At 47.0% G+C, this 23,463-nt stretch overlaps 1 protein-coding gene across 3 annotated transcripts; it reads left to right on the forward strand.

The window, feature by feature from the left end:
- Positions 1–5,209: 5,209 nt before the first annotated feature.
- On the forward strand, positions 5,210–17,933 carry LOC103178804 (monocarboxylate transporter 8). Of its 3 annotated transcripts, none has more exons than XM_042340892.1 (7): positions 5,210–5,408; positions 6,332–6,678; positions 13,069–13,213; positions 14,594–15,014; positions 15,163–15,306; positions 15,951–16,179; positions 16,992–17,933. In XM_042340892.1, exons 2-7 carry the CDS (start codon positions 6,351–6,353, stop codon positions 17,216–17,218), a joined length of 1,494 nt encoding a protein of 497 aa, XP_042196826.1. In that variant the 5' UTR covers positions 5,210–5,408; positions 6,332–6,350; the 3' UTR covers positions 17,219–17,933. The 3 variants fall into 3 exon arrangements, with proteins under 3 accessions (XP_042196826.1, XP_042196825.1, XP_007891933.1); XM_042340891.1 differs by lacking the exon at positions 5,210–5,408 and adding an exon at positions 5,633–5,763; XM_007893742.2 differs by lacking the exon at positions 5,210–5,408 and adding an exon at positions 5,890–6,057.
- Positions 17,934–23,463: the final 5,530 nt, after the last annotated feature.

The following is a 23,463-nucleotide window of genomic DNA, read 5'->3' on the forward strand; positions in this document are numbered from 1 at the left end:
CATCATCACTCATCATTCAGCCAACTCAAAGCACGATATAAATGCAATTGGTTGTTGTTCCCAAAGCCGCTGTGGATACGGAGAGTAATCAGGAGAGGGTCCGTATTTTGTAAACTGTGAAAGGAGATTCGCTTTGCAAGCTCCAGCGGGTACCTGCTGAGGTGCGAATGGGAATCGATCATTCAGCGGAGTTTCAGACAGCTCGTGTCCGAGAGAAACGCACGGTCGTCTCTGTCGCCGAGCGAACCAGATAAACAGAACTTGCTGTATGGTCTCAAACCGGTTCACGGTGTGCACACAGCAGGACTCAAATTTGCGGGTTGTGTTGATCATGTGCACAGAGGAAAGTGCGGGTGCCCCTACTGATGTAACGAAGAACCGATAGAGAAGACAAAAGGAGACTTTGATTGACAGCTGTCAATTGCCTTTGATCCGTGGCTGCTTTGAAGGGCCGGGTTGGCTGGGAACCATTGCCTTGCAAGCCGGGAAATGGCGGCTTTTAACATGATCACAGCGCGGGCGGGCTGCCGAGCGCGGGGGGGGGGGGGTGACTGGTGGTGGAGGAGGAGGTGGGGGGGGGGTGATCTGTTTGAATTAGTTTAAGCGGCACGGTCTTCAAATAGAAGCGGTTTGGTGATCATGGCGTTGCTATGGTGATGGGCAAAGACTGAGGATCTTTTTTCCGCAAGACAACTGAGCACTCCCTCTGCCCCCCCTCCCACCCCACCCCCCCCCCCCCCCCCCACCCCTCACTGCTTTCAGTTCACAATCTGTAGAGGATTCGCCCCTGGGGGAGCGGCGGGGAGGTTTGCTTACTGGGGGCTGTGGGGAAAGGGTGTCTCCAACTCTTGTAGATATTCCTCCCCCCTCCCAACGCCCCCCACTCTGCTTGGTGCGCTGGTTCCACCCCTCCACCGACCAGTGTCCATCACCCCACCACCACCACCACCACTGTAGTAAATGTCTTTGAAGAGAAATGTGGCCACATTCATTGTGTGTTAGCCTGGCTCTCGCCTCTGAGTCAGAAGATTGTGGTTTCAAGCCCCCACGTCGGGACTTGAACTCACACGGTCTAAGCTGATGCTCCAATGCAGCGCCGGGGGGTGTGTTGTATTGTCGGAGGTGACGTCCTTCAGATGAGACGTTAGGTCCAGTCGGCCTGTTCAGGTGGACGGTAAAAATCTATTCGAAAAGAGAAGGGAGTTTCTCTCTCTCTCTCTCTCTCTCTCCCAGTGTCCTGGCCAACGACAATTCCCCCAAGTAGTACTGGTCACTTTCTCCGTGGCTGTTTTGTGGAGCGTCGCTATGCCCAATTGTGCTGCTGCGTTTGCCTGCAAATACACAGTCACTGCATTTCATAGTAAATCCTGTGAAGCGTTGACCAAATGTGACCAAATTATGATTATTATTATTATTATTATTATTATTTTTTCCTGTATTTATTTTTGAAGGGATATCACCCCTGGAAAGCGATCCGCTAATCGACTAACAACCAGGTGTCTAGTCACTGTCAAGTCTCGGGGACACAACATTTATTTTGTTTCAAAGAATAGAAAATTGACCAAGTTACTGGGGCGCATTGGCGGGTGGTGGGGGGGGGGGGGTGGGGTATATTATTGGATGTCTCTGATGTGGTTTCCATGGAAAGGAATCCTTTCAACCCTGTTGCGCATTAGAGAAACACCATGGCAACCACACAGCGCCCTGAGATAATCATGTGGTTAGTTACACACTGCACAAAAGGGCTGATTCTGGAAGGTTTGACTGCAATTTCTGAGATGCACAACAGCGCTCACGTACAGAGGATTACAGTGCACTTTTTTTCACAGAAGAAAATCCCCATTAAATGATTCTCTGTACTGATACCACTGTCAGCGTCTGTTCATCACCAATTGCCCCTCCTCCATCCACTGCCCCTCATCCAACATCAACTTACATTTACACAGCACCCTTCACACGGGCAGTGTCTCGGAGCGCTTAACAGTGGGGGAGCCTGACACCGTGCCGGGGGAGGGAGGAGATGACCGTAAGCACGGTCGAAGAGAAAGGTCTTCAGTCATCATCTAAACAAGGGGTAGGAGGAGGCAAGGTGGAGGGATTGGGGGAGAGAGTTCCTAAGCCAACAGGTATATCTGTGTTTGTGTGTGCGCGTGTGTACAGGATGTTCACAAAGTCCTGTTAAGCCCCCGTTTTCTTTTCTTACAATGAATTTTTATTTTCTGTTGCAGATGAGTGAGTGTGACGATGTCTGATGCCAGTAACTTCCTCGTCACTCCGTCCATGTTACAGAAAATGGGACAACGAACATGGCGACAGATCATTATCTGCCATGAAAATGATGGCGCTCACACTCACACACCAATCCTCTGGACATCCAAAAACAGTTAAACAGTTGTACCAAATGCAATTAGTGTCATTCTTCCACGTGTTTCAGTTGTTGGTCAGTGCTGTTGAAAATAACATGTTGGGGTAACAGGACTTTGTAAACACCCTGTTTATGATAGACAACCAGTTATTAAAGCAAAGGATCAATCAGCTAAGTAGGGACTAAAAAGGATTAATAAGACATTGCCTTTGGTCTTTGCCATCGGTCAGTTCCGAGACAAGATGGTCCACATTTCCCCAGGGCAATTGGGCCTTGCAGCCTGTAAAGACTGAGGCGTTTGCGGAGCGTGAGTGAGTTTGGGTTCCTGCAGATTGCGAATTCCCACCATTACTCCAATCTTTGCTGCCTCTCCCCTCCTCCTCCACCCCGCCCTCAGCCCCCCAATCCCTCCCCTGCCAAATCCACGTATTGTCAGAGGTACCGTCCTTCGGATGAGACATTAAACCAAGGTCCCGTCTGCCTGTTCAGGGGGATGTTATGGATCTTGCGACACTATTCGAAAAGAGAAGGGAGTTTCTCTTTCCCGATGTCCTGGCTAACAATCCCCCGAATAAATTTGGTCACTCCATCTCCTCCCTCCCCCGGCACGGTGTCAGACTCCCCCACTGTTAAGCGCTCCACGACTGTTTTGGGACACCGCTGTGCGCAATTGGCCGCCACATTTCGCCCACAAAAATACAGTCAATCCACTTTACATTAAATCCTGTGAAGAGCTTTGAACACGTTTCAACTACGGGATAAGGCGCTATATCAAATGCAAGAGTGATTGTTATTATTATTATCATTCCGCCCGCCATCCAGCAGTGTTCGCCAGGCTGTTAGGTGTAGTGACTGTGTATGTGCAGGCGAAGTAACCGACTGACCTGTCCGATCCCCATGACTGTTCAGGACTGTTTCCGTAAACGCAGGTTGCACAAAAAGTCATTGAGGAGTCTCCTGAGGGCCAATGGTTTCTCTGGGGCTGGGCTGTGACTCTGCTGTGAACCACTGGACGGTGCTATTTCGGCACAAAGTTTGCGTTGAAGCCAACCCCCAAATGAAGAGTAATAATAATAATAATCTGCCAATTCAAAAATAAATAGATCTCTCGGTTGATGTGGTCCCAAGTAAAATAGAATGAGTAGGGAAGACGCTATGTGAATCATTATGTACAAACATATAAACATACAAACATATGTCTGTGGACTAGACAAAGCCCTTTCCCCATAGAGTGTACAGACGCTCAAAGTCGTAGAGTCTTATGCCCACATAGAGTATAAAAGTATATATTTTGTTGGCCCCGTTTCCCGTTTCACCCACAAAGTCAATCCACTTTGCGGTACATCCTGCGAAGGGATTTGAGACGTCTCAACTATGTGATAAAGCGCCATAATAAATGCAAAGATTATTATTATTATTAGAGTATTTGACCAGCCTTGGGTGAAGCCAAGAAGCGATCACAAACTGGTTATTAAGAAACACTGGTGACAAAGCCACTGGTGGCCTGTGGACAGAATTATTAAATGGAGGCAAGCACAGACTAGTATATTGAAAAGATGCCAATCAGTATTCTGTGTGAATACAGTGGAGATCGATAGAACAGGACAGGTTTACTGCAGCAGTAATATTGATTGAGCGGTGGGGAAACACAGTGAGCTTAAAGACAGGAATCCTATTGACAGCTTCCTGACTGTACCTATCACTCGGTTGCTATTCAGCACACGCGCACACAGACACATACATTACATCTCCCGGTGTCCTGGTCAACAACCCCCCCCCCCCCCCCCCACCCCTCCCCAAATAAAACTGGTCACTCACTCCACGGCTGTTTGTATGACACTGTGGCTGCCGCGCTTTGCCCGCAGAATGACACAGTCACTGCACTTTACAATGCGTCCTGCAAAGCACTTTGAGGCATCTCAACGAAGTGATACGGCACTAAATCAAGTGCAACGGTTATTGATGCTGTTATTAAATAGGAGAGGGGGTTCAGAGGGTTAGGAACTAGAGTGGGGCATAAACCCTGGCACGAGGGACGAGTTGGATCTATGTGTTTTGTGCTGCAAATTCCCCCTCCAGGCTCCGAGACAGCTGCGCGAAGCCTTGAGACAACCTCCCCACATGAAAAGCAGAAACATAACATTTGGAGTGGCTCTAATGTAAAATATAACAGGAAAGGGAGAACAGTTAAAGGGAAAAAAACACAGAGGACAGTAGTGTGGGGGGTGGAGAGGCAATATGTTAGGCATTATGGTCACTCTTGTTTGAGAATTGCAGAACCAGGGGGTTGATAAGGGGAGAGGTGGGGGAGGGGGGGGGAGAGGTGGGGGGGGGGGGGGTGAGGGGGGGGTGAGGCTGTCATTCAGACCACAGACCACAGCATCGCCCACGTGAATGTGAATGTGAAAGCGTTCACAGCCATTCCACTGCCTCCTGTACACAACACACACTCTCACACACACACACACACACACACAGGGATGGACTGGGGGAGAGAGGGAGAGGGAGGGAGGGAGAGAGAGAGGGAGAGAGGAGGGAGGGAGAGAGAGAGGAGGGAGGGAGAGAGGAGGGAGGGAGAGGGAGAGGAAGGAGGGAGGGAGAGAGAGAGAGAGGGAGAGAGGAGGGAGGGAGAGAGAGAGGAAGGAGGGAGAGAGAGGAAGGAGGGAGGAAGGGAGAGAGAGAGAGGAAGGAAGGAGGGAGGAAGGGAGAGAGAGAGAGGAGGGAGGGAAGGAGAGAGAGAGGAGGGAGGGAGGAGGGAGGAAGGGAGAGAGAGAGAGGAGGGAGGGAGAGAGAGAGGGAGGGAGGGGGGGAGAGAGAGGGAGGAAGGAGGGAGGGAGGGAGGGAGAGAGAGAGAGGAGGGAGGGAGAGGCGGAGCTGATCCCGTTTAAACCTAATCCTATTCAGCTCAATGTTTGTTAATAAGTGTCTGAGACCACAGTTGCAGTTCAGAGTTGATGTGTTACTGTGACACATTGCGACAGTGATCCGCTGTAACGCGTCTCGGCTCTGACTGTTTAAAGGGCAAAAGCGGAGAGAGAGAGAGGTCTCTGTCTGTCTGTGTGTCTGTCTGTGTCTGACTGTGTCTGACTGTCTGTGTGTGTGTGTGTGTCTGTCTGTGTGTGTGTGTGTGTCTGTGTGTCTGTCTGTCTGTGTGTGTCTGTCTGTGTGTGTGTCTGTCTGTGTGTGAGTGTGTGTCTGTCTGTCTGTGTCTGACAGTGTGTGTGTGTCTGTCTGTGTGTCTGTCTGTGTGTGTGTCTGTCTGTGTGTGAGTGTGTCTGTCTGTGTGTCTGAGTTTCTCTCTCTCTCTCTGTGTTGTCCACTACTTGTTTTCTGGAGTGAGGTTTTAATTCTTTTACAAGTGGAGAATCTCTAATCCGCCGCTGGAGGATTGATTGGGGGTATCGTCTGTTCATTTCTTTCTTTATGTATTTATTTATTTGTAATTGAGGGTTTTTTTGGGGTTAAAAGATCGTGTAACTACTTTTCTAGTGGCCGGGGGTGGGGGGGGGGGGTGGGGTGGGGGGAGAAGAGGGGATCGATATCTTTGTTGGAGGAGAAGGTTTTTTTTTCCTATTTAAACAAAATCAGTGAAATTTCGATTTCACAGTTCGATCGACTCGAATTTTTTTTAAAAAAAAAGACTATTTTTTGACGATTTGTTGCAAGCGATGGGCCACTTGATTTGCTGTTATGTAAGTTACATAACATTTTGTGGATAATATATATAATACAAATATATATATATACAGATACATACAGTATATAAAGTCTTCTTGCAGATGAACTGGTCTGGGAGGGATAACGAGAAGAGATTGCTGGCTGACCAGAAGAAATCTTTGCAATCATTTGCTGGGTGGGTGATTTATTTACTGTTATCATTGTTTTTATTATTGTTACTTTTTTCGTTCCTCCCTCCCCACCCCCCCCCCCCCCCCCACCCCCCCAAAAAAAAATTACTTGCAAAAGAAATTAAGACAAGGTGCGAATGCATAGCGACGCAGGAAGTTGCCAAGGGCCGGGAGAGAAACATGGGGCGATAGAGATGGAGATTGAGTTGGAGGAGAGCGGTGTGACCGAGGAGGAGAAGACGGGGGATGTCACCGTATTGGACACCAGCCGGACGCGGGGGGAGGCAGATGACTCCCCTCCCGGCCCCCGGCTCCCCGATGGTGGCTACGGCTGGCTGGTGGTTTTTGCCGCCACCTGGTGTAACGGCTCCATCTTCGGGATCCAGAACTCCTTCGGGATTTTGTACGTTTTGATGCTGAACGAGCAGGAAGATCAGAAGGATTCTGCCGTGCAGTTCAAAACAGGTGAGTCAATTCCACCAGGTTCCTTTCATGTCCCCAAATCACTTTGCTTTCTCTCTCTCTCTCTCTCTTTCACCCTCTCTGTTTATCTCAGATCTTTTTGCTCCTAACTCGTACCCCTCTCTCAAAGTTACAGCATCTGCTATGGTTTTTATACATATGCCTGATAACTCGTCACTGCTGTGATTTTGCTAAGGATTCTTGACCTGTCCAAATAGGTGCGGGTCTGTGTGTATGAATATGATAGGAACACAGTAAACTCCTGATAACTAGTCACTCCGAGGGGAAGAAGCGCAGTGACGAGTTGTCAGGAGTGGCGAGTCGGGTGTATGTGTCAATACATAAACAAATAAATGTGGCTGGGATTTTGGCAGAGTGATGACTTAAGTGGCAGCGACAAGTTAAGCTAGCGTTGAGTTACCAGGAGTTTACTGTATAACAATAATCCTTGCATTTAACACAGCGTTTTACCAAGTAGACGTTAACGATCCAGTGGCACTACGTGAGAAGCCAAAGGGGTTTCCTCAAGTGTCCTGGCCAACAGTACTCCAAGCAAAATTGGTCACTCACTTCAAAGTTGTTTGTGAGACATTGCTGTGTGCAAATTGGTTTCCATGTTCACAAAGGAACATATAAGAACATAGGAGCAGAAGTGATCCATTCAGCCCTTCAAACCTGTTCTGCCATTCTATTAGATCATGTAACTCAACTCCAATTCACCTACAAAATGCGCAGTCACTACAACCTGACAGTGAGTTCTTGAACCCACAAACCTTCTGACTGACTCGGAGGCGAGAGCGCAGCTGATTGAGCCAGGCTGCCGGGCACGATATGCTTTGCGAAGCGTGATTTTATGAGCGCTGATAATAATAATAATAATAATCCTTGCATTTGATATAGCGCTTTTCACGTCGGGAGGACGTCCCAAAGCGCTTCACAGAACACACTGTAAAGTGAATTGACTGTATATTTGTGGGCGAACGCGGCAGCCAATTGCGCAGAGCAATGTCCCACAGACAGTCGTAGATTGAAAATGACCCAATTTTTTTTTATTATTGTTTTTTTGATTAAAAATGTCTGCATTATTTTGGTTTCATACAAGATCAGAGAGGTTATTTTTCACACAGCCATCTAGCACAAGTTCTATTTTTAACAATTCAGAACATTTTCCGAATCCTGAATGCTCTTTTTTGTTTTCAGCGAAAATCGACCGTAAACACAAGGCAATAATCTCTACCCATGGAAATCCGCTTCTCATAACTGTTCTTAAAAAGTGTTTATTTGACCACAAAGATGCCCGTGACTTGAGCTCAGACTTAGCGCTGCAGTGCTGTCTTGAAGAAGTGTCATTCTTTCTGATCAGTTATCAAACTGCCGTCCTGCTGCCTGTTTGGTTGCCCGTTAAAGATCCCTTGAGTTTCTCCTGGTGTCTTGGCCAACAATCCTTCAGTTAAACTGGTCATTTGATTAATTTTTGTGTGTGTTTGTGTGTGTGTGGTGGGGGTGGGGGGGGGGGGAATTTGTTGGACACTGGGAGAAACTCTCTTCTCTTTTCAAATAGTGTCACAGGTTTTTTTTATCATCCACCTGAACAGGCAGACAAACTAAACTGGAGCTCAGTTTAATGCCTCATCCGAAGTTTGGCACTCACGGGCCAAGTTGTGCGAGACATTCCTCTGGGAGGGGTTCACTGTTAATTCTTCTGACGGGATCAGTGAACTTCAAATATGATGAGTTGCACAGCCCCACCCCCGCCAGAGAGAGATGGGCCTTGTAAACTAGATGCCTTTGATTTGTGAAGAAGACAGACACCCAGTGGAATATCGGTGGTATTTATTTTGGGGAGACTCAAAGCATTCAGATTCCCCCGAGTGACATTCATTCCAAACAATTCAATTCAATTTGTCCCCCTTTTGAAGTTCCTCCGTTTGATATTTTGTCTCCTTCCTTGGCTTTTGATATCCCAAGTCAGAGCTGTATGATAAGAGGGAGGGGATGTCTTGCTCTGTTACCCTAGGGGGTGTTTTCTCCTCCCACCGCCTCCCCTTTCAGAAGTCAAGTTCAAAGCACTTTCCCCGTTAAAGATCCCTCGACTTGCAAATCAGATATGAACAATTTAATAATCTTTGGTCTTGCATCCGATAAGGTCTCGGTGCAAGTTCCGTTGGGTTCTGAATAAAGCCGAGGAGATCAGGCTCGGTCGAGGGAGGGAGCACGGCAGATCTGGTTCAACCCTGATGATAATATTCATTATAATCCTTGCATTTGATACAGAGCCTTGTATTTGAAAGTTTATATTTAAAGGCGATCCGAATTCAAGGCCTAAAATAGGGTGTATCAAATAATCACGTAACAAGCTGCAGAGAAACCAGATTTTCCAGGTAAATACGGTGATTTGCACCGTGAATCACATGAGACACTCCTCCTGTCCCTGTGTGACTCAGCCTCTCCCTCGTTTCCTTGTCCTCAGGCTGCGTCTGATAATAATAATAATCCTTGCATTTGATACAGCACCTCATCACGTCTGCGAGACGCCTCAAAGCGCATTCACAGAATATGCTGTAAAGTGAATTGTACTGTGGATTTTATGGGTGAAACATGGCAGCCAATTCCCTTTACAGTATATTCTATGGAGCGCTTTGCGACGTCTCAACGAAGTGATCAGGCGCCATACCAAATGCAAGGGTTATTATTATTATTATTATCAAAGCGCCTGAGCTTGTCTGATGGTTGCTCAGAGCTCGTTCCTCTAACGCTGTGGGAATCATCCTCATTGCTCCCCTGTGCACAGCCTACAGGAGCTGAAATCACGCTGCTCTTCCCACCAGCTATAGGGGGGCGAGTCGTGTGTTCTTTGCTTTAAAACCGATCGCTCCTAATGTTTGGGAACGTTTGGAGGTTATCGGGTCCGCATGATCTTCTCCTGAAATGACCTGGCATAACAGGAGGGTTATCAATGCATCGGATCCACAAGGCCCCGAGTTAAAAGCTAAATGCAATCGATTTACGATTGCTGAACTGGAATGGGAAGTTATCTCATTCGCTGTGACAAACAGAAAGACAAGCAAACAAATTCGAAAGGCAGATGCTATTTCGTAAGATCACGAGAGAGGTCCCGAGTGAAGCGAACTCTTTATAACCCGTTTGATTTCTACCTGCCAGAATACGCAACATATCGTCCTCCTAATGTTGTGTCAAACTGTGTGTTGATAATCATAATAAAAATAATCTTTGCATTTGTTATACAGTAGCGCCTCATCACATCATTGAAACATCTCAAAGAATATATTGTAAAGTGCATTGACTATGTATTTTGTGGGCACAGCGCAGCAGACAATTGTGCACAGCTCAAAAGCTTCCTCTTTGACTGTGTTTTCGGTCATCCTCCCATCCTGATTCCAACCCCGAGCCCAGGTCCAGGCCCCTTGACTGTCCAGCGCCTTGGGACGTCCTCCCCCGACGTGAAAGGCTGCTGCATAAATGCAAGTGGTTGTTGTTGTCAGGGGAGAGGTTTAATCTGAACCTGTACTAACGTCAGTGGGTGAAAGGTACCAAGCAGGTCTCCATCCAATTTGCGAAAGCACCATCCCAGGCACTAGGCAGACTGTAAAGTACAAGGTCCTTGTTTAAAAAGTTAAATTTTTACTCGGGTCACTCACCCGGCCAGTTTATCATCACCCCATGTTGTTCTCTGTAACCGTTTGTTCAGGTGACAGCCAAGGTCGCTGTTGCCGTTAAATCTCTGAAGACCTGTGGGTTCCCTCCCCGCTCGCTACTCAAAGCTTTGATTTTCGGTTTTTTAACTGAGTTTAAAATCTCATCGCAAAATTGCGTTTAATTGGCGTTCGTGGAGTCCCGTAACGTAACGGTTGGCGCGCTCGCCTCGCAAAGCGAGAGGACCCGGGTTCAGTTCCTGGACGGAATGAAACCTTTGGCAAGTTTCCTTACTCCGCACGCCTCTGTTTACCTAGCAGTGAATAGGAACCCGGATGTTAGTTGATTGGTGGATCTTTTTGAGAGAGCTTTTCGGAGGTAATAATCTCTCAAAAAAAATTGGGGTCACTCAATCCAGGACTGTTAGTTGAATACTGCTGTGCACATTTGGCTGCCGCGTTTCGCCCACAAAATATTCAGTCAATCCTTCACGGTGTATTCTATGAAACGCTTGGAGATGTCCAGAGAACATGATAAGGCGCTATATCAAATGCAAAGATTATTATTACTCTTATTATTTTATCAATAACGCACCACACAGCTTTCTGAATGGGGCTGACGATGGATATTCATAGGGATTGAGTGTTCTTCGCAATGAATAAACCGTTGGCCATCTGGCAAGGCACCTACTATGTGTAACACATACAAAACAAATCTCCAGATATACAGTGACAGGGATTTATGTTTTGGAGCAGTAAACAGTGATCGAAGTCTTGTACAGCACAAAGTTGGTGTTAGAATGTATCATAGAACCCTACAGCACAGAAGGAGGCCATTCGCACTGGTAATGCTCAGCCCTCCTGCCAAATGTGCCGGGCAAGAGATATCCACGAGTTTAGCAACAGCTTAGAGCTTTGAACCTTCCTGGTCGGTCGGTGTGAATGGATCCCGAGTAACAAGAGAAAGTTACACAGCAAAGCCACTTGCAACCGAAACCAGTTTGATTAGGAGAGCGACAGTCAGGAGCCAGATAATCATGGCTCGACGCTCAGTGAGCTTTTCAGACACTTGTACTCAGGCTCCAATTGAACTGCCGCTTGTCACACAGAGAGAGAGAGAGAGAGAGGGAGAGAGAGGGAACGAGAGAGAACCTGGAAACACTTTGTGCAATTAGTTGGTGAAAAAAACTGATTACGTTCAGGAGAAAGCCTTCTCTTTGAGCCTCCCCCGTATTATTGATTTGAGCAATTCATGCAAGAGTCTCAGTTGAACGGAGATAATTACTGCTATTTAGGGAATGGAACAGTGAGGCCTGTTTACATTTCAGGAATTAATTCCCTTTGTGGCGCAGATTTCTTTTTGAGAGAGAGTTTCCAAGTAATTTCTTTATATCCCGAGATAATCGGATCCAACTTGGCACAGAAAGTGGTGAGGATTCTGGATTTCGGGACTCGCACAAAAACAACTGTAGGGCTCAGATACAGCAGGAGGGTTAGTGGGCAGATGCCATCCTTCGGATGAGATGTTAAACCGAGGTCCCGGCTGCCTGTTCAGGTGGACGTTAAGGGTTTCCCTGGCGTCTATTCGAAAAGAGATGGGAGTTTCTCTCTCCTGGTGTCCTGGTCAACAGACCCCCAGATAAAATTGGTCACTCACTCTGTGGCTGTTTGTGGGACACTGCTGTGTGCAAATTGGCTGTTGCGTTTGCCTTCAAATGAACGATCACTAGACAGCAATGGCCTGTGAAGCGCTTTGAGATGTGTTGGGATTATTTTTTTTAAAACTCAAGAGGATTGTTGGATGAAGTATGCCTTGCCAAGTGAGTTGGTCGAGGCTCCTGCCCATTGTGGGTTTCCAGAGGGAAGTAGACTGGCATATGAATGGGGTATGGAAATAGGGCAAGGCAGTAGGACTGAATGGACGATTTACTGAAAACACATTCTAAAAATGGCTTTTTCTCAGCCACCTTCCAGATAAAACTGGTTATTTGCTTCTTGACTCTTTGTGAGAGCTTGCTCGCTTTGTGCAAAATTGGCTGCCGTGTTTGGCCAGCAAAAGCAGCCACCATACTTGACAATAATTGCTGTGAAGAGCTTTTGAGATGTTCTGACCTAGGCACTGTGTCAAACGTAAGGATTATTCTCAGTCCTATAAAATTGACCCTCGCACTGCCTCCACTTCCCGCTTACATTGGATAAGTAAACAGGTGAGTTTCAAGCACGCTGTGGTCAGAACTGAACGCGATAACCACCCTCGCGTTCCATGGAGCACCTTATCACCATGAGACATCCTGAAGCACTTTGCAGTAATTACTGTGACTTTGTATTTGCGGGTGAATGTGGCAGCCAAGTTGGACTCAGCTCTGCCCCACAAACAGCCTGGAGCCGAATGTTCAATTTAACCAGAGGATTGTTGCCCGGGAAAAACTCCCTTCTTTTTTCGAACAGGGATCTTTAATGTCCACCTGATTGTATAGACAAAGCATAGCTTGAGCATCTCATCCAAAGGACGGCACATCCGACAATGCAATGCTTCTCTACCCCCCCGCACCCGCCTTCCTACCCCCCTCTCTCCCACCCAGTTCACCCGGACTGTGAGCTCAAAGTCCCCGACGTGTGTTGAATAATTTGGAAGAATTGAATCCACAGAATTGAAAGCCCATGATTCTAACACAATTTTCCTTTTGTCTCTCTCTCTCTCTCTCCCCCTCTGTTTCTTTCTCTCTCTCTCCCACTGCAGCCTGGGTCGGTGCTCTCTCAATGGGAATGATTTTCTTCTGCTCTCCTGTTGTCAGTATGTTCACCGATCGGTTTGGATGCCGACGGACGGCAATGGGTGGTGCAACGGTAGCTTTCATTGGGCTCCTTTCCAGCTCTTTCACAAAGTAAGCCTGAATTCTTGTCTTAATTGGTTCGGTCGGTAGCTCTTTCGCCTCTGAGTCAGAAGGTCGTGGGTTCAAGTCCCCCCAAGTCGGGACTTTGAGCTCACAATCTGAGCTGACGCAGTTCAGGGCTGGGGGTGGGGGGAGCTCCACATCGTTGGAAGTGCCGTCCTTCGGATGAGACGTTAAACTGAGGTCCCACCTGCCTGTTCGGGTGGATGTTAAGGATCCCATAACACTGTTTGAAAAGAGAAGGGAATTTATCTCTCCCAGTGACCTGACCAACAATCCCCCAGGTAAAAATTGGTCATCGACTTCACGGCTGTTTGTGAGACGTTGCTGTAAGTTGCGCTCACCTACAATATACACTGCAAGTCACTGCACTTTGCAGTAAAATCCTTGTGAAGCGCTCTGAGACGTGTTCTCAACATGAAAAGCTGTATCAAACGCTTGAGTTATTATTAGTCGTACTGTCACCCACCACAGGCACTGTTTGTCCAGCCACTAAACTGTGAATTGGAGCAGAGGAAGGATTTCTATTTAGAACGATTCTTAAATTAGCTGTGTTTATTTCCCCGCTGACTTTTACAACCCTCATGCAAAATCAGCGAGTCACACACACACACACACACAAACACATATTTACAGTATGTATAAATAACACTACTCGCAGACACAACTATTTAGGTCACAGTGAGTGAATAGCAGTGCGATTGGTATCAGAGGGTGAATTTCAGGAAGTGGCACATGTGCTGTGATGGAATGAGCTGGAATCGCATGCACCAGGCAGCCCCCCACCCCCGACTGACGTCTTATGCTGTCGACCTTGTTTGCTCACACGCATCTCGCTTTTTTTCTCTCAAATTCCACAATTTCCTTTTTTTTCCCCCCTCGCTTCAATTGCCGGAAGTAACGGCCCTTTTTTTTTTAAAAGATGTTTCTCGTTTCTTTTTTGGGGGCGGTTTTAGAAAAAAATCTGACGTGTATTTTTTGCTATGAGTTCCATACAAGTGCTCTTTCTGTTTAATTTGTGCGTTTTAAAAAAAAAAGGACAAAGATTGCATGTTGAGAAACATGACTGGCAGAACAGTGTCCTGCAAACAGTCATGGATTGGGTTTCCAAATTATTTACTCTTATTTATATTATTTTTGAAGGGATTATAATCCTCGGAAAAGCGATCCGTCAATCGACTAACAATCGAGTTCCTACTTACTGCTAGGGAAACAGAGGCGTGGGGGGTAAGGAAACTTGCCTAACATTTCGCCCTGCCCGGGAATCGAACCCAGGTCCTCTCGTTTGCGAGGCAAGTGCTTTAACCAATACACTACAGGACACCACGATTGTGTGACTACAATGGACTTCTTCCCAATTGTCATCGACAGGTCCTTGGGATTGAGGTACCTCACCTATGGCCTCCTCTTTGGGGGTGGCTCATCATTTGCTTTCCAGCCTTCCTTAGTCATCCTCGGCCATTACTTCCGACGACACTTGGGACTTGCCAACGGGGTGATGACGGCCGGGAGCAGCATTTTTTCCATCCTGCTCCCCCTCCTGCTGAAGAAGATCGGTGACAGTCTGGGGCTGGCCCACAGCCTGCAGATTCTCAGCCTTTTCATGTTCATTCAGATTATCCTGTCAGTGTCCTACAAACCCTTGGTGCCCTCAGGGGAAAAAGCAGCAAACAGTCGCCAGTGTCTTCACAAGTGCCTGAACATGAGAGTCTTCAGCAAGGTCACCTATAGGGTCTGGGCCTTTGGTGTGGCCACTGCCGTTTTGGGGTACTTCGTGCCTTATGTTCACTTGGTGAGTCCCATTGTTTATCTGCGATAACTTGTGTTTCACCCGCAAATAATTACAGTCGATTCACTTTATGGTGTATTCTGTGAAGACGATTCTCGGTGACAGTAGGGCTGACGTCTGTGCCTGTCTGTGTCTGTCTCCATCTCCTCAGATGAAATACATCGAAGAAACCTTTAAGGATAACAACAGAAACTGGAGTCTGCTGGTCTGCATCGGAGCATCATCAGGCATTGGACGCCTGATGTTTGGCAAAATTGGGGACTTGATACCCGGACCCAAGAAGGTCTACCTACAGGTAACTGACCATCAGGGTTCGAAAGGTGATGATTTGCAGCAGGAAAAGGGGCTTCCATCTCGCAGCCAGAAGCGAGTCACCTTGACCACTCAGCTCCCGTTGACCCTGCAACCCACTGCTCTCGCTCCTCTGTTTACCTAGCATGAAGTAGCAACCCCAGTTGTTAGTTGATTGACGGTTTGCTTTTCGGGGGTAACAATCCCTCTAAACAATAAAAAAAATGTGGTCACTCAATCCACTTCTGTTTGTGGGACACTGTTCCGCACAATTGGCTGCTGCACTTCGCTCACAAAAGATTGTGGCTCATACTCACAAAAGACCGTCAATCCACTTGACACTATATCCTGTGAATTGTTTTGAGGCGTCTCAACGTCTCGATGTGATAAGGCGCTGTATCGAATGCAAGGATTTTATGAATATTAATATTATTAATTGAAATGGACGTGTTCGCAGCCATTAATCACACGCTGGAAACAATGAGGAGACGAGACCGTATCCCTCTTTTTAGCCAGGCATCCGCTGATTGGAACCCATTGCGTTTGCTCGATCTAAGGGTTAGTACTGCTCTGAAATAGGTACCACACCCCACCCCCCACCCCCAACCCCGTATGCACCACAATAATGTACCTGTGTGTTATTTGCAGATGGCATCCTTTTGGGTGTTGGGGATAATGTCCATCATGATACCACTGTGCCAGGTCTTCGAAACTGTGATTGTCGTCTGCATTTTCCTGGGCCTCTGCGATGGCTGCTTCATAAGCATTATGGCGCCCATTGCCTTTGAGCTCGTTGGACCTCAAGAGGCCTCGCAGGCCATTGGCTTCCTCTTGGGGCTCATGGCGATTCCTATGACAGCTGGACCACCCATTGCAGGTTAGTGTGAGAGAGAAAGAGAAAAGGAGAGAGAGTTGGTACAGCTTGGCTCAATCTCTAGCACTGCGGCCTCTGCGTCAATAGTTTGTAGGTTCAAACCCTAGGCTGACAAATCGATGCCGTACTAGGGGGAGCACTGCATTGTTGGAGGTGCCGTCCTTCAGGTGAGACATTAAACTGAGGTCCCTGTCTATGCCTGTTTGGGTGGCTGTTACAAATAAAATAAATTGTATTTAAATTCATATTAAAAGATACACGATTCAAAAGAAGAGTTTCTCCCTCCCGGTATCCTGGCCAACAATCCCCCCACTTTGTGGGACATTGCAGTGCACAAATTAGCTGCTGCTACGTTCGCCCACAAAGCGCACAGTCACTACACTTTACTTTACATCCTGCGAAGCGCTTTCAGATGTCTCGGCGACGTGATAAGGAGCTGTGTCAAATGCACGGAACATTATTATTGCGATTATTATTATCTCCATGACATCAATTCTTGGTGTTAAGTTCTGGGGTTTTTTAGTCCTCTTATGTGTTGACAATCCGTTCATTCATTCATTCACTCATGCCTGGCTCAGCTCGAGGAGCAATTTAATAAACGTGTCCAATTTCGAGGAAAGATTTCTGCACATTCCTGACCCCCGCCCCAACCCCCACACCCCCGGCACACATTTTTAGCTGTGGGCTGGATTAAGAATTGTTGCCATGGGTGCCACATTTCCGTACAGATTAGCGGGTCCATTTAATTGAAGATTCGGCTTTGATGTGGAGAGTTTAATACTAACTCACGTTAATCCCTGAACCATTTTGTGCAGGATTAATCCATGATTACCTGAGGTCCTATCAGATGGCTTTTTACTTGGCCGGAGTGCCGCCCATCGTCGGGGGGACCGTTTTGTTCTTCGTGCCCCTGATCCACGGCCGGATCCTCAAGAGGCAGGAAAACCGGGATGATCCCAGCGCTGATAAGGTGTTGATCTCTCAGAGCGTATTGAACGGAGACATGCTGCCCGGCTGCCCCAACCCTGAACCCTCTGTTTAGACCTGGTGTCGCCTTCAGTGCCAAGAGCCACGTTCCAGAGCGGGATTCCTTCCCAAGGACACGGCAGCGATCATTTAAGGTGGGGGGGGGGGGGGGGTCCAACCTGTTGGCTGCTGAGGGCCGGAGGCCCGATTTGAGAAACGTCCGGGGACCGCCTGAGCAATATTTTATCCTGATTGACCAGTCTCGGTGCCGGGTGGATCCTGAGATCCTGGGGACCATCTCCTGATTGGCTTGGGGTCTGCGTGTGTCGATTGAATTTGCACGTCAGAAAATTAAGTTGGGAACGGCCCGCGGGCCGGATAAAATCATCTCCCGGGCCGGATGCGGCCCGCGGGCCGCTACTTGGACCCACCCTGATTTAAGACAATTTAGTTGTTCCGCACAATCACACATTTTTTATCAAAAAAAACGAGGGTGGGGAGAGGGTTGGGGGGGGGGGCAGCAGTGAGTTGTTATCTCTTATCTCGCTTCTTCTTGTCAGGAGGAATTCTTTATTCTACTCCTGATGAAGTGAGATAAGCAAAGAAACTGACGACCTGTTCGTTCCCTCGTGCTGTGACCAGTTAACCTCTTTGTAATGTTTGGATGCGTTGGCAGAGGAGGGGAATGTGCTTTATCTCATACCCCCACCGGATACTTTCCTCGGTGGGGAGGTAAATAATAATATTTAGCGATGTGAAAAGGAAACAAGAGAGAACTACTGTGAAAAGTTGATGATCTGAAATGGAAACATAGATGCTAGAAGTTCACATCACCGAGAGAGAGAGAGGGAGAGAACGAAAGAGAAAGAGTGCGAGAGAAACAAAGAGAATGAATGAGAGAGATAGAGAAAGAAGAGAGAGAAAAAGAAAGAGTGCAACGTGAATATTCAGGCGAAGGACAGCCCATTAGTTCTTGGTTACGGCACTAAAGTCTACCACTTGTGCACTTTCTGGCCTCGAAACATCAAAAACGTCTTGTATCGTCTCTTCTTGCTCCCCCACCCCCACCAAGAATCCCCTTGTCTGTAAATTGTGTTTCGGACGGTTCATAACCTCTGTCAGTGTGACCAAACTGTGTTTAAATGTTTTACTTTGTGGTCAAACGCACCTTATCTCTACTCCCCCCCCCTCGAGTGTGTTTCGGTCACATTACGTTTCAAGAGATATTTCATTCCGACCTTGAATTCACACCTCGTGCTCCTCCCTGGTCTAGCCCGTAACTAGCCCCACTCCTCTCCCCTCGCCCACACGCACCCCTCCCCAACCTTCCAGCTAACCTTCTCCCACAGCTAACATTCCAGCCCGTGACCTCCGCTCTTCCAACTGTGTCCTCCCCCCATTCCAACACGGGTGGCCAAAGCCTCAGTCCACCATTTCCCCCAGGGAACTTGCTTCCAAACCACATTGCCTTGCTGCCTCCCTTCCTGCCTTCTGAAACTCTCTCTGCCTATGCTATTTGGGTCAATATTCTTCAATCCCTCAGCCACGTTATGATCCACGGGCTGGTTGTGAAGTGGAGAAGAGTTTCCTCCGATTGAATTATTCCCGCTGACCCTATAATGTGAAGCCGTTTGGAGTATTGTCCAACGCCAGTGTGGTGGCAGATCAATAAATGGCCAGATATTGACCCTGATGAACATTTCCCCCTCCTTCGCATTTCCATCACTGTCACAGGCCATCTACCAAACTTACATCTGGTCAACCAACTCTGCATTCCAGTGCCATCCTGGAGTCTGACGTCCATTAATCGCCTGGTTTTGTGAGGAGGGGGTTGTGGCTCATGCTCTTTGGATGCTGCTCCTCTGATCTCATCTGCGTTAAGGTTCAGAGAAACGATTCTTATTGCGGAGCAAATAGTGCTGATTAGTTTAGTGCAGTCAAAGAAAAACTATCAGAAAATCATTCTTAACCACCTTCAAGCCTTCAACTTTTATATGCCCGACTATTTGCCTTTTGCAATCCACAATGGCCTCTGGGTCTATCACCTTACTAGGCAGGGCGTTCCGTATCCCAACAATTCTGTGCGTGAAAGAATTTCTCCGAAGTTCTCCTTTCTCTTCTCTTGTGACTATCTTATAACTATGTCGCTGCTCCCTGACAGTGAAAATATGTAAAGCTTCCCGACTGAAGTGTTCTTAGATGGATTAGTGGGAGCTGCAAGCCCAAAATCCAACAGTCTCGTGGGTAAAGCTAAATTAATAGACTTGTTGGAACAGGCTTGATGCTGAGTGGCTTTCTCCCATGGGCCCATGAGGAGTAAGCTGATGTTCGGCTGCACTTTTCGTCATCTTTTCCCAACGTGAAAGGCTCCATACAAATGTAATTTTGCATTGCATCTCTTCCCCCCCCCCCCCACCTCGCCTCTTCCACCCTCTTCAGTTCCCGCCCACCGCCCCAGCCCCTGCTCAGGTGTATAAAGCACCTTGAGGCGTCCTCCTGACGTGACCAGGTGCTGTATAATTATGTACAGGGTTGGGCTTAGTTGGCCAAATTCTGGAATACTCTCCCTCAATCCTTCCGCACTTGCCCCCTCACTCCCTTCTTTCAAATCCTGCCTGAAAATGTTCCTCTTCAACCGTGTTTACCGCCACCCCCCCACTCCTCCCCGATCGGAGGCAGGCTCCGCCACTGTTAAGCGCTCTGAGATGCTAACCTGTGTGGAGGGCGCTATGTAAGTGCAAGTTGTTGTTGTATTTTTACCACCACCATCATCCCCACCTCCCCCCCACCCCAAAAAACAATCATACCAGATCATCTCAGGCTGAGGCAAAACAATTTTCTGCTCATGTTAAAAGTTAGACGTCGAGCAATTAAAACTGCTATCTTGACTTGGCAGGGTTGCACTCAGCCACTATCCTAAACCATGAGCATCTCCACCTTCTTCTTGCAGGGAAGAGAGTAGCTTTATGTATTTTTAACGTTAAAAAAGGACCTTTACAGTACAGTAGGCCATTGCTTGACATGCAAACGTACGGTGCATCAAAATACCGCCGTCTTTGTAATTGAAAATTGAAAAATTACCAGCAATCCAATCACAAATGTGAATATGTAAATATCTTTGCAGTTTGCATACAAGTTGTGCTACGCAAACAAAAACACACATGCAGAGTAGACATGACTGAGCCATTAACTCAACAATTGCCAAGACAATCAAATTGTGATAAAAATAAGAATTACAATAACATGTTGACAGTCAGATTAAGAGATTGACGCTCAGATCGCACATTATTTTCGTAGTCTGTTTGTTTCAAACAATGTGATAGAAGTAAATAGAGTAAGTAGAGGCCTCAGAGGGCAGAGATAGCAGAAATGTGAAACAATAGAAAAGCCCGCCAGTGTTCCCTTGTTACACTTCTCTTGCCAAGGTTAAGGTTGAGTTCAAAAGTCCCAACCTCCCTGAGATGTTCGTGTCTGTTTTTGTCAGTGTAGTTCCTGTGTCTTTCTAAACAATGAAAATGTCTCACCAGCATTTGTGTCGTGCACAAATAAATACGTGAGGTTGCCAAGTGATGTGTAGTGAATTTATGTTAAGTGTCTTTTAAAAAAAGATTAAAAAAAACACACAAAATAAAGCCTGGAAAAATCCATAGAATAAAATGATTGTTTTGTTTTATTCCGTTCTTCTGGAACTCCATTCCACAGTCCCTTTGCCTCGTTCCCTCCCTTGCATCCTTCAAAGCATGTCTCAAGACCCTCCTTTTCGACCGCACCTTCAGTCAGCCTCCTACCCCTAATCTCCCCGCCCTCCCCCCCCCGCCTCGCCCGCTGATCCCAACCCCCAGCTCAGGGACATCCTCACGGTGGCTACACTTTACAGTGCATCTTGTGAAATGCTTTGAAACGTCCTCCTGCCTTTGAAAAGGGCTGCATCGAAAAAAGTAGCTGATGTTTTCAGACAAGTACTTGCAAACGTGGGAGTGGATTAGAATACACATCCCATATTAAAGGAAACATTAAAGTCCTTCGGGATTAAATAATGGAAAGGATTTTACTCAGTGTTAAAGCAGTGGAAATCACTTGGCTCCACCAGCGGAGAGAGAAATTGTGTCTGTAAGCACCACCTTGTGGTCACCCCATACATTTGTCAACAGATATCTTTTCAACCCCAAAATTTGTCCCCTTTTATTTCTGCCTTACAGCACCCCGGCCAGACACGCTCCACAGCTGTGTGCATTGGTGATTCGCTCACGCTTGCACACCCTAATCGCTTCTACTGCAGTGACAAAGCCTGTGTCAGCCTGGCTCAGTTGGTAGCAGCGTTGGGGCTTTTGAGCTCACGTAGGTTCCCGAGACTGTCACCGTGATACAATGCTGGGGACGCCATCTACGCAACATTTCCTTGCGTCTCGCATGGAATGCGCATCACTCTCCCTGGAGGGTCACACCCTACTTACCCGATGAGGGGCCCGACTTTCAGAGTTAACAGGAGGCAAGTGGGAAGAATCCCTTCTGCCAATCTGCTCCTTCAAGTCCTCCCGATGAGCTAGACTTCTCGGTCTGTCATCTCCTGGGCCCTGGAGTATTGCAGATCTGTCTCGCTCACCAACCACAAAACCTGGACCGCCGTTGGAAGGTTGAACACACGGCGAGTTCAAGAAGGAAGCAAATAATAGCATTGAAGACTTGCACATGAATACATCACACAAAAGTGTATTGAGAAATAAATTAAGATCCTCGTCCTTACCTCCAATTTCCCACATGGTCTTGCTCCATCCCATCTCTGCAATCTCCTACAGACCCACCACCCCACAGCTCTCTTCTGTTTCCTGCAATATATTCTGTGAAGCTCTTTGAGACGTCTGAACGATGCGATAAGGCGATATATCAAATGCAAGGATTATTGTTAAAAGATACTTCCTTTTTCCAAAAAAAGTCAAAACCAAACCAAACCAAAAGGAGTGGAATAAACCTCACAGACAAAGAGTGCTGGTTGCTTTTTCGTGCAATATTTTATTAAGGTTTATGGATAACTCATAACTCAACTTGTTCAACTGATCAAGGTAGAAAGATAACATCTCTCTCTTGCAAGTAATGTTTTCTCTTTCCAAAAGGGATAAAAATCCCAACTGGGTATTCATTAGACAAACTTTTTTTTGCATCAAAACTCAAGTGACTAATTTACAAAAAAATTAGTACAACATTACATAAATAAAACTAAATCACTTTAAACAAGCCCTGTACAGTAAACCAAAGTATGTTCGCTCTGGTTAATAAGACTCCTGCAGATGCTGGAGGCTGTCCCCTGGACTTCTTTTAAAGCACTTTTGTCTCCTAATTTGCATCGAATCTTTACTACACAGTTCGCCTTATGCAGGAGCGATCACTGCCGTGGGATTATATTAACGTAATGGCATCATTCTTTCGCAATATTTATTTGCTCAGCGGAACTAAACTATTGATGGAATACAAGTGCACATATTACAATGTCAGTCTTTTAAAATTTATAACAAGATGCCAACTTCATCTGGGTCGCTTTCTTTCCTGTATATAAAAAAAGTGGGTCGTTCCGTTTTTTGATGCGCGCAACATCAGAGTCAGCAAACACGGGCCATTTTCTGTCCATTATCCCCTGTATACTTTTTAAACAAAAAATATCTCGTACTGGGAAAAAAAACAGCAAGCCATTCTGACCGAGTTAGAAACGATCTCGCTTACGAATCCTATCCATCAGTTCCTAGGGTATCGTATTGAGAACTGCAACCTTTTGACTCGGTGGTGTGAGAGAGAAAAATAATCTAGAGGTGAAGCTTCTAGTTTTATTTTAAATATCGACCTCCCTGCCCCTCCCCACGTGGGTATTTTTGTCCACAACTGCTGTTGCTTGTACCGCATGCAATCTGATCCGGCTTTGACAGAAGTCGCCAGCATCCTTCCACGCTCAGGGTCTCGGAGTATTCTCTGCGACATCGATGCCCCTGGAAAGGGGGTGCAGGGATTTCGGGGGAAAGCGGTGCCGCAGTTAAGCAGCAAAGCCCTGAAGTCAACAGGTTGTTCCTTAGGCACGGGTTGAACGACATAGCACTTTAGGCCTTGGGAGAAACACAGCACATTCACGCCCGCTCGCACTGTCCACCCGCGAGATGGCTTGTAACTGCATCTCTCTCTCTCTCTCGAGTCACGTCACACATACTACCTGGCTTCACGAGACAAAACGGCCCTCTCATATAGACGTCCAGTCAATTCACTGCAGAGTGCATCCCCCCAACCTTATATACACTGCTTTCTCTATTGTATATATAAAAAAACAAACTAAAAACACAC

Source organism: Callorhinchus milii, unplaced genomic scaffold (assembly GCF_018977255.1).
Source record: "Callorhinchus milii isolate IMCB2004 unplaced genomic scaffold, IMCB_Cmil_1.0 Scaffold15, whole genome shotgun sequence".
NCBI classification, from domain to species: Eukaryota; Metazoa; Chordata; class Chondrichthyes; order Chimaeriformes; family Callorhinchidae; genus Callorhinchus; species Callorhinchus milii.